This window comes from Salvelinus fontinalis, chromosome 1, assembly GCF_029448725.1.
Source record: "Salvelinus fontinalis isolate EN_2023a chromosome 1, ASM2944872v1, whole genome shotgun sequence".
Classification (NCBI taxonomy): domain Eukaryota; kingdom Metazoa; phylum Chordata; class Actinopteri; order Salmoniformes; family Salmonidae; genus Salvelinus; species Salvelinus fontinalis.
In genome coordinates, this window is record NC_074665.1 from 27,025,888 (window position 1) to 27,042,230 (window position 16,343).

General features: G+C 44.9%; 1 protein-coding gene across 6 annotated transcripts in view; it reads left to right on the plus strand.

Moving 5' to 3' along the window:
* Positions 1-16,343, plus strand: part of LOC129851477 (Golgi-specific brefeldin A-resistance guanine nucleotide exchange factor 1-like) — a 129,039-nt gene that overhangs the window by 91,832 nt on the left and 20,864 nt on the right. For 2 of the 6 annotated variants that reach the window (XM_055918056.1, XM_055918071.1), the window contains exons 8-19: positions 5,430-5,484; positions 8,645-8,792; positions 10,797-10,987; positions 11,101-11,281; positions 11,520-11,731; positions 11,829-11,927; positions 12,082-12,276; positions 12,519-12,714; positions 12,863-13,000; positions 13,115-13,203; positions 13,413-13,615; positions 13,906-14,029. In XM_055918056.1, the coding sequence (XP_055774031.1) occupies positions 5,430-5,484; positions 8,645-8,792; positions 10,797-10,987; positions 11,101-11,281; positions 11,520-11,731; positions 11,829-11,927; positions 12,082-12,276; positions 12,519-12,714; positions 12,863-13,000; positions 13,115-13,203; positions 13,413-13,615; positions 13,906-14,029 (1,831 nt within the window). Of the gene's footprint in view, positions 1-5,429; positions 5,485-5,892; positions 5,974-7,514; positions 8,043-8,644; positions 8,793-10,796; positions 10,988-11,100; positions 11,282-11,519; positions 11,732-11,828; positions 11,928-12,081; positions 12,277-12,518; positions 12,715-12,862; positions 13,001-13,114; positions 13,204-13,412; positions 13,616-13,905; positions 14,030-16,343 lie in introns of those variants that run through there. The other 4 variants (XM_055918063.1, XM_055918090.1, XM_055918099.1 and 1 more) reach the window with 3 other exon arrangements.

The following is a 16,343-nucleotide window of genomic DNA, read 5'->3' on the forward strand; positions in this document are numbered from 1 at the left end:
AAACCCATTTCATAAATCTCCCGACGAACCGTTCTTGTGCTGTGTTGCAAAACCGAGGACAGGGGATTTTTACGCACTACACACTTCAGCACATGGCGGTCATATTCTGTGAGCTTGTGTGAGCTACCACTTCACGGCTGAGCTGTTGTTACTTCTAGAAGTTTCCACTTCAAAATAACAACACTTAAAGTTGACCGGGGCAGCTCTAGCAGGGCAGAAATGTAACTGATTTGTTAGAAAGGTGGCATCCTATTACGGTGCTATGTTGAAAGTCACGAAGCTCTTCAGTAAGGCCATTCTACTGTCAATGTTTGTCTTTGGAGATTGCATGGCTGTGTGCTCGATTTTATACACCAACGGGTGTTGCTGAAATGGACGAATCCACTAATTTGAAGGGGTGTTCACATACTTTTGTGTATATTGCATTTGGAAAGTATTCAGTCCCCTTGACTTTTTCCACAGCCTTATTTGAAAATGGATTAAATAAAAAAAAATCCTCATCAATCTACAAACAATACCCGATAATGATAAAGCGAAAACAGGTTTTTAGAAATGTTTGCACATTTATTAAAAAATAAAAAACATACCTTATTTACATAATTATTCAGACCCTTTGCTATGAGACTTGAAATTGAGCTCAGGTGCATCCTGTTTCCATTGATCATCCTTGAGATGTTTCTACAACTTGATTGGAGTCCACCTGTGGTAAATGCAATTGATTGGACATGATTTGGAAAGGCACACACCTGTCTATTTAAGGTCCTACAGTTGACAGAGCATGTCAGAGCAAAAAAACAAGCCATGAGGTTGAAGGAATTGTCCGTAGAGCTCCGAGACGACAGGATTGTGTCAAGGCACAGATTTGGGGAAGGGTACCAAAAAATGTCTGCAGCATTGAAGGTCCCCAAGAACACAGTGGCCTCCATCATTCTTAAATGGAAGAAGTTTGGAACCACCAAGACTCTTCCTAGAGCTTCCTCGTCACTCTGACAGAGCTCCAGAGTTCCTCTGTGGAGATAGGAGAACCTTCCAGAAGGACAACCATCTCTGCAGCACTCCACCAATCAGGCCTTTATGGTAGTGGTCAGACGGAAGCCAGTCTTCAGTAAAAGGCAAATGACAGCCCGCTTGGAGTTTGCCAAAAGGACTCTGACCATGAGAAACAAGATTCTCTGGTCTGATGAAACCAAGATTGAACTCTTTGGCCTGAATACCAAGCGTCACGTCTGGAGGAAACCTGGCACCATCCCTATGGTGAAGCATGGTGGTGGCAGCATTATGCTGTGGGGATGTTACTCAGTGGCAGGGACTGGGAGACTAGTCAGGATTGAGGGAAGATGAATGGAGCAAAGTACAGAGAGATCCTTGATGAAAACCTGCTCCAGAGTGCTCAGAACCTCAGACTGGGGCGAAGGTTCACTTTCCAGGACAACGACCCTAAGTACACAGCCAAGACAATGCAGGAGTGGCTTCGGGACAAGTCTCAATGTCCTTGAGTGGCCCAGCCAGAGTCCGGATCTAACATCTCTGGAGAGACCTGAAAATAGCTGTTACAGCGACACTCCCCATCCAACCTGACAGAGGTTGAGAGGATCTGCAGAGAAGAATGGGTGAAACTCCCCAAATACAGGTGTGCCAAGCTTGTAGCGTCATACCCAAGAAGACTCAAGGCTGTTATCGCTGCCGAAGGTGCTTTAACAAAGTACTGAGTAAATTTTTATTTTTTAATTTTTATTTTTTAATTCTCATGTGGTATTGTCTGTAGATTAATTAGGGGGGAAAACTGTTAAATACATTTTAGAGTAAGGCTGTAACGTAACACAATGTGGAAAAAGTAAAGTGGTTTGAACACTTTCCGAATGCACTGCATAGTGTAAGTTCAGGAGTAAGCTTAACAAGTCACATAATAAGTTACATGGACACTCACTGTGTACTATGATAGTGTTAAAAATAATTGTTTTAAATAACTACCTCGCAAACCGTTTTCTGTAAGGTCCCTCAGTTGAACAGTGAATTTCAAACACTGATTCAACCAGAAAGACCAGGGCGGTTTTCCAAATGCCTCGCAAAGAAGAGAACCTATTTGTAGATTAAGAAAAAAAGCAGACATTGAATATCCCTTTGAGCATGGTGAAGTTATTAATTACACTTTGGATGGTGTATTAATACATCCAGTCACTACAAAGATACAGGCGTCCTTCCTAACTCAGTTGCCGAAGAGGAAGAAAACCGCTCAGGGATTTCACCATGAGGCCAATGGTGACTTTAAAACAGTTAGTGTTTAATGGCTGTGACAGGAGAAAACTGAGGTTGGATCAACAGCATCATTACTCCACAATACTAACCTAAATGACAGAGTGAAAAGAAGGAAGCCTGTGCAGAAAACAAATATGCATCCTGTTTTTGTAACAAGGCACTAAAGTAATTCTGCAAAAAATGTGACAAAGAAATTCACTTTTTGTCCTGGAAGTAGTGTTATGTTTGTGTGTTATGACAACCGGGCTGCCCCAAACGTGTTATGTTTGGGGCAAATCCAATACAACACATTACTGAATACCACTCCATATTTTCAACTATGGTGGTGGCTGCATTATGTTATGGGATGCTTGTAATCGTTGACTGGGGAGTTTTTCAGAATAAAAAAATGGAATGGAGCTAAGCACAGGTAAAATCCTAGAAGACAGCCCGGTTGTCTGCTTTCCACCAGACACTGGGAGGTGAATACACCTTTTAGCAGGACAATAACCTAAAACGCAATGCCAAATCTACATTGGAGTTGCTTACTAAGAAGACAGTGAATGTTCCTGAGTGGCCTAGTTACAGTTTTGACTTAAATCTGTTTGAAAATCTTTGGCAAGACCTGAAAATGGTTATCTAGTAAAGCTCAACAACCAATTTGACTTGAAGAATTTTGAAAAGAATAATGGGCAAATGTTGCACAATCCTGTTGTGGAAAGCTCTTAGAGACTTACCCAGAAAGACTCACAGCTGTAATTGCTGCCAAAGGTGATTCTGACATGTATTGACTCAAGGGGTTGAATACTTATCTAATCAAGATATATTAGTGTTTTAGTTTTCATATTTTATTTTTATTTTTTACAAATGTTATTTTTCTTCCACTTTGACATTGCAGAGTATTTTGTGTAGATCGTTAACAGAAAATGACAATGAAATCCATTTTAATCCCACTTTGTAACACAACAAAATGTGTGAATACTTTCTGAAGGCATTGTACATTAACGTATTCAGCAACACTTAGCGTCTTAATTTCCCTCTGCATTCAGAGGTCAACAGGGCGCCGGTCCACTAATGCAATAACATGATTCTCTACCGACTTCAGCATAGTGGAGAAGCATGCCATATCGCTCCGCCCACCCCCTGTCCCAGAGGCCCGTACATTAGACTTCCAGTCACATCGTCTCACAGACGAGTGGATGAGCCTGCAGAGCGCCAGACTGTATGATCTGCATATAGATGAAGAAGAGCGTCTCCCCCATAAACACACACAGAATTAGCATGGCCAGTAATCCTGCCAGAAATGATCATAAAATCAGCTGGAATAGAGTCGTCTCATTCTCTAAATGTATTTCGCCCCGCCCCCCCCTCGCCACCTCAAAAATAAACAGAGCTCAAAACAAAGTCACGGTGTAATTCTTTCTCTTGGAGGCGCATGGATCTCAGACGAGGCTATTTGATGCAGGATTTGTTAAGAAACGTGGTGTCTTTCACAGTAGAGCCCGTTGATATCGCTAAGTCACCATCAGGACGTTCTTTGTGTATTTGTGTCGTCGTTGGGAGTTGTGTGTCATGCACTGCAGCAGCTTGTTATCATATCTCTTACAACACTGTTTACTAGTTGTCGGATATGCAAATAGAAATGAATGACAGCCTTTGGGGCGGCAGGTAGCCTAGTGGTTAGGACTAGTAACTGAAAGTTTGCAAGATCGAGTCCCCGAGCTGACAAGGTAAAAATCAGTCGTTCGGCCCCTGAACAAGTCAGTTAACCCACTGTTCCTAGGCCGTCATTGAAAATAAGAATTTGTTCTTAACTGACTTGCCTAGTTAAATAAAGGTCAAATAAATGGTGAAAAGATGAAGGCCTGTTATTACAACTTTCCTTCCCACAACAACGTGCGAGTACGTTGAGGATGCCTATTACGTAGACTCACTCACCCAGCCCCCCCCCCCCTCTTGTCCGCAGCTCATCCATAATAAAGACGTAAGAGCCTTGGGCAGCCGGGCATAATGAGCAGCGGATCTCATTGAGTGCTCAGGAGGAGGCTTAGATTGCCTACGGAAAGTATTATGAATGTTAATCTGTTGGACTCACAGATCATCCAATAATCGAGCTTGCAAGACAACACTCTATTAACGCAGAGTTAAAGACGAGGGGGGCCCCCGTCTCCCTGTGTGTGTGTGTGTGTGGTAGCCAGTGACATCTCATTCGCCGCAAAGCCCAAGAGTCCACAAAGCACAGGGCTCTCGGACAATGTGTGAGGAGTAGAAACATTACGCTGCACAGCTCATCTCGTCAAGCCACTGAGAAGCTCATCTGGGTTCGGGATGGAAATGCAGGTCCCTCAGACAGATTGCTTCTGTCAGCCTAGTGCCTCATAAGCATCGGTCTCTCTCTGTGTTTATGGTTATTTTCATGGAGCTTTGGTTAGTTTAACAAGCTTTGTTTAGCAGTTGTCAACTTCTACACCAGCTGTTTTGATTTTACTGTCTGCAAGCCTTTGGGGGATTTAATTAAATTTCATCTAAGATGACAAACAATTTTCCGTTCTTTGTCCCTGCTTGGATATTGACATGCATGTGGTTACACAATACAGATTTTATTTTCACTGTGGCGTTAATGACATTGAGTCTCCATGTTAGTCTAAACTGTGATATTCAAGTACTGCCCTTGGTATCATACAGTTTGCAAGGGCTTAAAGCCTTCTGTGCTCTTAATGACCATGTACTCTTATAATTGCCTCCGGGCACAGCCAGAAGAGGACTGGCCACCCCTTAGAGCCTGGTTTCTTCCTGGGTTCCAGTCTTTCTAGGGAGTTTTTTCTAGCCTCTGTGCGTCTGCATTGCTTACTCTCTGGGGTTTTAGGATCAGTTTCTTTATAAGCACTTTGTGACAACTGCTGATGTAAAAAGGGCTTTATAACTACATTTAATTTGATTGATTGCTCTAGCTCTACATATAAAAGTGACTCAACTTCAAATATCCGCTGCAAACGGAAACTGCTTTGTTGGTGTGTGGATATCAGGTTTCCTGTCGCCTCACGGTGGCTGATGAATTGATGGTAGAGTTTGAGAAGGCACAGGAACTCAACGTAGAGGGAGGAGAGGACAGGACAATGTATCACATAGCTACATTAATGAATGTATAAGTCTGATAATTGACATCCACCCCCCCCCTTCTTTTTTTTTTTTAGACTACCCCAGTTTAAAGAGGAGGCCAAAAGTTTTGTGGGCGCCAACATGAAGAAGGTAAAATCAAATTAGGCCTAATGTTGAATGTGCCAGTGCTGTCTGGCTATGACTGATTTTCTTGCATCACCCCCTCCCCTTGTCTCCTCCTGGTTCCTGTCATCCCCATGGTGCTGTGAATAATCATTGTACTCTACAGGGATGTCCACCGCAACAACACCTCTTTTTGCTAGTTCTTTGCTCCCCCACGGCCAAAAAGAAAACGGTCAAAACAATAATATATTGTCTTGACGTGTAGAATTGCAACTGCATACCCATTATGCCTTTCCCTCCCTCTGCTTCCACCTATCGTGGTGGCGTGCTTTTCCCAATATCACCGCCATCTCATCAAATGCTACATTTTTTTTTTTTTTTTTTTTTTGAGGTTCTCTTTACAAAATGCATATTTGCCTGTGTTCCCTCCCACAGATCCCGTCCTGTATCCTGGACACACAGGATCTTATTTGTACAGAGCAGCCTAAAAACACCAATCAGAGGGGCTTAGAGAGGGTACTTGTTAAAGACACCTTTCGATTGGCTCTCGACTAGTGCATTGAAATAGGCCAGAGTAGCATGGCTTTTTGGAGTGAATGCATGAGGGTGCATTTTACGGATATTTTAGCATTTTCTTATAACCTGGGTTTAAAGGAATTTCATATTTCCACATCATCAATTATTAACAACTTAAAAAGACATTTCATTATTTGGTGGTTAGATTTTTTTTTTTTATCCCAATAAACTCAATTCAATTTAATTTAAATGAAAATAAATACAGGTTAATGGTTTCAGGCTGTACGACAAATTACGTTATTTCAGACTGTTCATGTATTCATACCCATTTCTATATATAGTGCATTTGGAAAGAATTCAGACCCCTTCTCTCTATCCACATTTTGTTACGTTGCAGCCTTATTGTAAAATGTGTTAAATGCATTTTTATTTTCCTCGTCAATCTACACACAATACCCCATAATGACAAAGCGAAAACAGGTGCATGCTATGGGGATGTTTTTCAGCGGAAGGGACTGGGAGACTAGTCAGGATAAAGGGAAAGATGAAGAGAGCAAAGTACAGAGAGATCCTTGATGAAAACCTGCTCCAGAGCACTCAGCATCTCAGACTGGGTGAAGGTTTACCTTCCAACAGGACAATGACCCTAAGCACACAGCCAAGACAACGAAGGAGTGACTTCGGAATGTCTTTGAAAATCCTTGAGTGGCCCAGCCAGAACCCGCACTTGAACCCGATTGAACATGTCTGGAGAGACCTGATAATAGCTGTGCAGCAACGCTCCCCATCCAACCTGACAGAGCTTGAGAGGATCTGCAGAGAAGAATGGGAAAAACTCCCCAAATACAGGTGTGCCAAGCTTGTAGCGTCATACCCGAGGAGACTCAAGGCTGTAATCGCTGCCAAAGGTGCTTCAACAAAGTACTGAGTAAAGGGTCTGAATACTTATGTAAATAGGATATTTAAGTTTTTTATTTTTAATAACTTAAAACCAGATTAAAATTAAAACCAGATTTTGCTTTGCCGTTATGGGGTATTGTGTGTAGATTGATGGGGGGAAGAAAACAATTTAATCAATTTTAGAATCAGGCTGTTATGTAACAATGTGGCGAAAAGTAAAGGGGTCTGAATACTTTCCGAATGCACTGTATGCATCGTGTGGCTTGGATTGGACATTTCCCTGTCATTTCTGATTTAGCCTCATACCACAAACAGTAGAGAAGAACACACGTGACACTTTTATTTCACAATCATACCCCATCAAACCTAGACTCCAAGTGTACAAATACTAATATTGATGGGCACCAGAAATGTCAGCTTGGGGCCTCCCGAGTGGTGCAGCGGTCTAAGGCACTGCATCACAGTGCTAGAGGCGTCACTACAGAGCCGGGTTCAATCCCTGGCTGTATCACAACCGGCCGTGATCAGGAGTCCAATAGGGCGGCGCACAATTGGTCCAGCATCGTCCGGGTTAGGGGAGGGTTTGGCCGGGGGGGGGGGCTTTACTTGGCTCATCGCGTTCTAGCGACTCCTTGTGGTGGGCTGGGCACCTGCAGGCTGACACTGGTCATCAGTTGAACAGTGTTTCCTCCGACACATTGGTGCGGCTGGCTTCCGGGTTAAGCGGCCGGGTGTTAAGATGCGCGGTTTGGCGAGTCGTGTTTTTCCGAGGATGCATGACTCGACCTTCGCCTCCCGTTTCCGTTCGGGGGTTGCAGCAATAAGACAAGATAGAAATTGGGGAGAAAAAGGGGGTCAAAAAAATGTCCGCTTGAGCAGTTACAATGTGAAGTTTGCCGTTCTGTCTGATTGCCTGCTCATTCGTGAAAGTCTCCGTATGGAGCCTGCCTGTGTCCCTCCCCCTAACCCGCTACCCTCTTCCCCAAACAAGCCCATCCCGGTGGGGTTTGCATGGTACTCTGTTTGAACCCCCCCCACACCCCATGCATCACTGAGTGAGTTGCTTGTCTGTGTGCTGCTGCTGACATGTCGTCCATCACTAATCACGGGCACCTGCCCCCTTCTCTCCTGAGGCTTACAATATGTTGTGGAAAAACAAACGAGTGCAGGTAAGGAGATGACTGGTGACTCAGTTGGAGAATGACCATCCCTCCTCCTCATCCTCCCTGCCCCTCCTGTCCTCAAATTCTGAACCCACTAACCACCCACTTCTGAAGATTCATACACAATGCTATTTTTTTTTAAACCTAAATACAATTTGCAGATGTTTTTAAAGATGTATTGATGTAGTTAGATTCATTATAAGTGTTGGAGTACACTAACAAAACAAAACCATGCCATGACCTTTTTCATTGTGGCTGATTTAATTTGTTTCTTGTATTTAATCCTGTGTGACTTTTTGTTGAATTTTCTTATTCCACCTTTGTACAGATATTGTATCTTGCCATTGGGGTGACTGCTATGCAATCTCAGCTGTTAGTAAACAGTGTTGTGTTTTCAGACGTCTGTGTATGACTTTCTGTTTTAAGACTGTGTTATACTGGGGCACTGTCCAAATACTGTATGGAAAAGGATCCTATTGCCTTTAAAAGATTAACCTGATACCATCATCTGTACAATATATGATGATATTACAACACCCTCTAGCCAAGAGCACAGCCAGTGGTTTTGTGTATTTGTGTACTGACTGTGTGTGTTCTACCGGTTTTAGCTGAAGATGCGTGCTGGTGGGATGAGTGAGTCGTCAAAGTGGAAGAAGCAGAAGCGCTCGCCCCATCCCCCCCGTCACATGGTGCGAAGTGCCTCGGGCGGGTTGGAGCAGGCCCCTACCACCACCCTCAGCAACAACAACCTCTCTGGTGAGACTCAATCTTGCAAACTCAGCAAAAAAAAGGAACGTCCTGTCAACTGCGTTTATTTTCAGCAAACTTAACATGTGTAAATATTTGTATGAACATAACAAGATTCAACAACTGAGACATAAACTGAACAAGTTCTACAGACATGTGACTAACAGATATGGAATAATGTGTCCCTGAACAAAGGGGGGGTCAAAATCAAAAGTAACAGTCAGTATCTGGTGTGGCCACCAGCTGCATTAGGTACGGCAGTGCATCTCCTCCTCATGGACTGCACCAGATTTGCCAGTTCTTGCTGTGAGATGTTACCCCACTCTTTCACGAAGGCACCTACAAGTTCCTGGACATTTCTGTGAGGAATGGCCCTAGCCCTCACCCTCGGATCCAACAGGTCCCAGACTTGCTCAATGGGATTGAGATCCGGGCTCTTCGCTGGCCATGGCAGAACACTGACGTTCCTGTTTTACAGGAAATCACACACAGAACGAGCAGTATGGCTGGTGGCGTTGTCATGCTGGATGGTCATGTCAGGATGTGACTGCAGGAAGGGTACCACATGTGGGAGGAGGATGTCTTCCCTGTAACGCACAGCGTTGAGATTGCCTGCAATGACAACAAGCTCATTCCGATGATGCTGTGACACACCGCCCCAGACCATGACGGACCCTCCACCTCCAAATCGATCCCACTCCAGAGTATAGTGTAACGCTCATTCCTTCGACGTTAAACGCGAATTCAACCATCACCCCTGGTGAGACAAAACCGCGAATCGTCAGTGAAGAGCACTTTTTGCCAGTCCTGTCTGGTCCAGCGACAGTGGGTTTGCGCCCATAGGCGACGATGTTGCCGGTGATGTCTGGTGAGGACCTGCCTCTCTCAGCGTCTTGCGGACAGTCTGAGCACTGATGAAAGGATTGTGCGTTCCTGGTGTAACTCGGGCAGTTGTTGTTGCCATCCTGTACCTGTCCCGCAGGTGTGATGTTCAGATGTATTGAGCCTTTGCAGGTGTTGTTACACGTGGTCTGCCACTGCGAGGACGATCAGCTGTCCGTCCTGTCTCCCTGTAGCGCTGTCTTAGGCGTGTCACAGTACGGACATTGCGATTTATTTCTCTGGCCACATCTGCAGTCCTCATGCCTCCTTGCAGCATGCCTAAGACATGTTCACGCAGATGAGCAGGGACCCTGGGCATCTTACTTTTGGTGTTTTTCAGAGTCAGTAGAAAGGCCTCTTTAGTGTCCTAAGATTTCATAACTGTGACCTAATTTAACAAGCATGGGAAAAAGTGTTTAAACCCTTTACAATGAAGATCTGTGAAGTTATTTAGATTTTTACGAATTACCTTTGAAAGGCAGGGCCCTGAAAAAGGGACGTTTCTTTTTTTGCTGAGTTTATGAACATTTTCTTTTCACACATTTTATTGTTTTTTCAGACCGCGTTAGAAACAAGATCGGGGGGATAGACATAGAAGGTAAACTAAGGAAGGGCACAGACAGTCGACCGATGCTCGAACCCCTAAGTCGACAGCGTTGTAATAACCGGAAGACAGACAATTGATCAAAAATTATCAATGCATGCCCCGCCACAACATTTTTATTTATTTATTTTTATTTCACCTTTATTTAACCAGGTAGGCAAATTGAGAACACGTTCTCATTTACAATTGCGACCTGGCCAAGATAAAGCAAAGCAGTTCGACACATACAACAACACATAGTTACACATGGAGTAAAACAAACATACAGTCAATAATACAGTGAAAAATAAGTCTATATACAATATGAGCAACATCAATAACAAATGCCTCTTCGGTAAAGAACAGCTTAGAGAATCATATTTGGTCCAAGGGGGCTTCATTGTATGTATCTATTAAACCTCATAGATATATTAACATTTATACTGTCATGCATTTTAAAGCGGAGAGATAAATAGCATGGATAAGTCTAGGCGATCTTCAACAAAAAATGCTGATGTAGCTAACACAGGTCTGTGTGTTTCTACCAGGTGGTGTCCCATTCATCGAGCAGGATAGTTTGTCTGTCTCAGACAGCGTGGCCTCCTCCATGTCCATCCCCACAGACAGCGGCCTGGACACCTGCTCCAAGGCCACCTCCAGAGAGGACCTGACAGACCTGGACCAGAGCAGCTCTGCCGCCACCACCCCATCCACAGAGCCTGGACGCCTGTACACTCAGGTGGGGGGGGGGACACTGGAATCAGCTATGTTATCTGTCACTTTTTGCATATTCCTAGTCTTTGTTCATGCTCATTAATGTTCATACGTGGATTTTTCTGTTTCCCCTGCCAGTCTGAGTGTAGGCAGGTGGATCATGCCCAGTCAACCTCGGTGGAGTCCATCCCTGAGGTCCTGGAGGACGGAGAATCTGTGACGGAGCATTCGGACTCAGCCTCATTACATGACATGGACTATGTCAACCCCCGAGGAGTACGCTTCACACCACAGCAAACACAGAGAGACGGTGAGGATGGTGAGCCATCCCACCTCCGCCAGCATTGTTTGGATTTCACCCTGTTCCACTTCGCATTTCACCTTGTGTGTCTCCTTATGTCTCTCCTCATGTCTCAACACGTCTCAACCCATGTCTCACAACTTGTCTCTGCGTGTCTCCTTTTATATCCCGTGTCTCACCCCAACCTGACGTCTCACCCAAATGATGGCTTTGAATCCTCTCCTAACTGTCATGTTGTCGTTTCCTAACCTCCCAGGTGCGGCTCTCATCCCCTACTCCCTGCCCTGTCTGCGGGAGATCTTCCGCTTCCTCATCTCACTGACCAACCCCCATGACCGCCACAACACGGACGCCATGATGCACATGGGCCTGCAGTTGCTGACCGTGGCTCTGGAGGCGGCTCACATCGCCCCCTACCAGTCACTGCTGGGCCTGGTCAAAGACGATCTCTGCAGACACCTCTTCCAGGTACTGTACGCCACAGGTTTGTTCAGGAGGGGAACCTTCTATTGCATCTGTTCAACACAATACAACGTAACTACCGTGTTGTTTTTTTCTATTTCAGTTGCTAAGTGTGGACCGTATGAACCTGTATGCCGCCTCCATCCGAGCGTGCTTCTTGCTCTTTGAGAGCATGCGAGGACATTTGAAGTTTCAGCTCGAGGTACTTGGGAGTGTTTATTTTGTTCTCATTTGAAATTGTCACACGTGTTCACACACTAATGACTAGTTTTACACAACCACACACAAGCTGAGTCATGGTAAAAACCAGCAGCTGAACAGAGTGACCAACTTAACCACCTTCTCACGGTCTGCAGATGTATCTAAAGAAGCTGATGGACATCATCACGTCAGAGAACATGAAGATGCCCTATGAGATGAAGGAGATGGCCCTGGAGGCCCTGGTGCAGCTCTCGAGGATCCCCAGCTTCGTCACCGAGCTCTACATCAACCACGACTGTGACTTCTACTGCTCAAACCTGTTTGAAGACCTCACCAAGCTGCTCTCCAAGGTTGTAACTGATGATGCCTGTTCTCTGGCCACTCACACTCACTTGATGATCACTCCGGAGAGCTTAGGGTTTTGTTTACTTTCTCAAATCTGCATTAGAAGAGTGTCCACTGTCCCGTTCAGTCAAGGCTTAATACTTCATTTGTTTCCTTTTGATGCACACCGTCACATGCTTTTCTTTTTCAGGGGAACATTGTTCTCTTTTGTTGAACTATGGTGTATTTGTGTCATGTTGTCTTGCAGAATGCCTTCCCTGTGTCCGGACAGCTCTACACAACCCACCTCCTCTCACTAGAGGCCCTACTCACTGTGATTGACAGCACTGAGGCCCACTGCCAGGCCAAGGTGCTCAACAGCACCACTCAGCAGGACCAATCAGCAGAAATGGTGTTGGCAGAAGGGAAGTACTCAGCCAACGACTGTACAGACACAACCACGGGTACGCCGATTGCTCTCATACACTTGGTATACTTTCAGATTTGATGGTCTTATACTATAATGGTCTTTGTCCATCATTTACATTGACAATGGTTATATCAGATGTGTATAGAGGGTTATTCATGAATGTTTTTCTGATGTGGTTGTAGAAGCGAGCAGGCAGGTGAACAGTGCCAACGGTCAGAATGTTCCAGAGGCTGACAGTGTGCCCCTACCACCTACCAGCGGGCACCTGATGGCAGAGAAGATGAGACTGGGCAGACGAGACCAGGAGGAGACAGAACCAGGTAAGTTTGATTTTACTAACCAGTGGCCAGGTCTCCTCAAGCACTGGGTTAGCATTCAGGTTCATAGACATGAATGAAATTGAGTTAAGTGTGAAAATTGTATTTTTATTTTAGCTGAGAAGAAAGAACCAAAAAAGCCACAACGCTTCTCGTCTTGTTTACCTGATTCTCAAGAGCTGTTGGACATCAGAAATAAAAAGAAGGTATGTTTTATGATTTTGTTGTGCATCTGTTTTAAATGACTTATGCGTGGCCGTTAATGATGTTTCCACACGTCCTGTAACTCAGACTTTGACATAAACCATGCATTGACAACAATGGCGTTTGAGTACGCTTGTGGATCTCAAGTTGTGATTCGACCCGCTTTGTGTCGCTAAGATAAAGTGATCATATTTATATTGTACGATTACAGCTGCTGAACAGCGGAACAGAGCAGTTCAACCAGAAGCCTAAGAAGGGCATCCAGTTCCTGCAGGAGAAGGGTCTCCTCAGCAGCCCCATGGACAACAACGAGGTGGCCCAGTGGCTCCGGGAGAACCCCCGCCTCGACAAGAAGCAGATCGGAGAGTTCATCAGTGACCGCAAATACATGGAGCTACTGGACAGCTTCGTCAGGTAGGAGCCCCAGTCTTCTTCTTATTACCGGGCAGCATGATGTGCAACCAGTTGGATCTTCTCCTTCATTGAATTGTACTGAAGCTTGGATCGGGTTACTAGTGCAGCAATGAATAGTGAAGCAGTGACGTTTATTTAGTTGAACCCTAGGAATTGTCTTTAATCGCTAACAATTATAAAATGTAGTAATCAAATGGATATGTATAGCCGAGTAAAAAGACCTGACAGGAAACTGAAGAATATACTTCAGAATATCCATATTAGTGAATTATACTCATTCTCACGTGCAGCACGTTCACCTTCCGAGGGCTGCGTATTGACGAGGCGCTGCGTCTGTATCTGGAGGCCTTCAGACTGCCAGGAGAGGCTCCGGTCATCCATAGACTTTTGGAAACCTTCACAGACACCTGGCATGTAAGTCAGCTGCCTTACCCCCCTTGGAAGTCTCTCTTTTTCCTCACACACATGGACAGGGGCACAGGGAGGGACACACTTCTTCCATTACCGCAAGGCAATCGTTGCCACCAACTGTCCCTATCATCATGTAATTACGTCCAGTGGAACTGTGACCCTGATCTGGATCAAGGACAGGAACATTAGTCACTCAGGTAATTAGGGGAACAGGATAAAGTTGCAACTGCAAGGCTGACATAACAGAGCCGGCCTGTCTATCAAGGGCAGGGGGACAAAACCAGCAGGGCCACTGGCTGCTCCTTAAATAACCGGAGAGGGTCGTCCTCGTGACCTGGAAAATATTTTATTGTAATGTCTTTTCATAGTCTCCCTGTCCATACACAATCGCCTTGAATGAGTTCACAGATATTCTTACTGCACACACACATGTCTCTTTCCCACTATTGAGCAGTTGTGACTGCACTTTAAGCAGGACAAATATAAACTCAGCAAAAAAAGAAACGTCCTCGCACTGTCAACTGCGTTTATTTTCAGCGAACTTAACGTGTAAATATTTGTATGAACATAAGATTCAATAACTGAGACATAAACTGAACAAGTTCCACAGACAGGTGACTAACAGAAATGGAATATTGTGTGCCTGAACAAAGGGGGGGTCAAAATCAAAAGTAACAGTCCGTATCTGGTGTGGCCACCAGCTGCATTAAGTACTGTAGTGCATCTCCTCATGGACTGCACCAGATTTGCCAGTTCTTGCTGTGAGATGTTATCACACACTTCCACCAAGGAACTCACACACAGAACGAGCAGTGGCTGGTGGCATTATCATGCTGGAGGGTCATATCAGGATGAGCCGGCAGGTAGAGTACCACATAAGGGAGGAGGATTTCTTCCCTGTAACGCACAGCATTGAGACTGCCTGCAATGACAACAAGCTCAGTCCGATGCTGTGACACACCGCCCCAGACCATGACGGACCCTCCACCTCAATCCTGCTCCAGAGTACAGGCCTCGGTGTAACACTCATTCCTTCGACGATAAACACGAATCTGACCATCACCCCTGGTGAGACAAAACCGTGACTCGTCAGTGAAGAGCACTTTTTGCCAGTCCTGTCTGGTCCGGCGACGGTGGGTTTGTGCCCATAGGCGACGATGTTGCCGGTGATGTCTGGTGAGGACCTGCCTTACAACAGGCCTACAAGCCCTCAGTCCAGCTTCTCTCAGCCTATTGCGGACAGTCTGAGCACTGATGGAGGGATTGTGCGTTCCTGGTGTAACTCGGGCAGTTGTTGTTACCATCCTGTACCTGTCCCGCAGGTGTGATGTTCGGATGTATTAATCCTTTGCAGGTGTTGTTACACGTGGTCTGCCACTGCGAGGACGATCAGCTGTCCGTCCTGTCTCCGTGTAGCTCTGTCTTAGGCGTCTCACGGTACGGACATTGCGATTTATTTCCCTGGCCACATCTGCAGTTCTCATGCCTCCTTGCAGCATGCCTAAGGCATGTTCACACAGATGAGCAGGGACCCTGGGCATCTTTCTTTTGGTGTTTTTCAGAGTCAGTAGAAAGGCCTCTTTAGTGTCCTAAGTTTTCATAACTGTGACCTTAATTGCCTACCTTCTGTAAGCTGTTAGTGTTTTAACGACCATTCCACAGGTGCATGTTCATTAATTGTTTATGGTTCATTGAACAAGCATGGGAAACCGTGTTTAAACCCTTCACAATGAAGATCTGTGAAGTTATTTAGATTTTTACGATTTGTCTTTGAAAGACAGGGTCCTGAAAAAGGGACGTTTTTTGTTGTTGTTGCTGAGTTTAGATGTTTTGATATGCCAAGGTTGTTATATTGATGTGTGTATCTGGAACTCAGCTGCTGATGTGACAAATAAAATTTGATTTGATTTATACACATGCGCCGCATACAATAGTAGACCTTACCGTAAAATGCTTACTTACAAGCCCTTAACCAACAATGCAGTTTTAACAAAAATTAGCTAAGAAAATATTTACTAAATAAACTTAAGTAAAAAAATAAAATGTTTTTAAAAGTAACACAATAATAACAATAATGAGGCTATATACATGGGGTACCAGTACCGAGTCTGTGTGCGGGGGTACAGGCTAGTTGAGTTTATTGACGTAATATGCACTTGTAGGTCGGGGTAAAGTGACTAGGCATACATAATAAACAGAGCCGGCCTGTCTGTCGAGGGCAGGGGGACAAAACCAGCAGGGCCACTGGCTGCTCCTTAAATAACCGGAGAGGGTTGCCCTCGTGACCTGGAAAGTATTTCTATGGACAGAGGGTTAT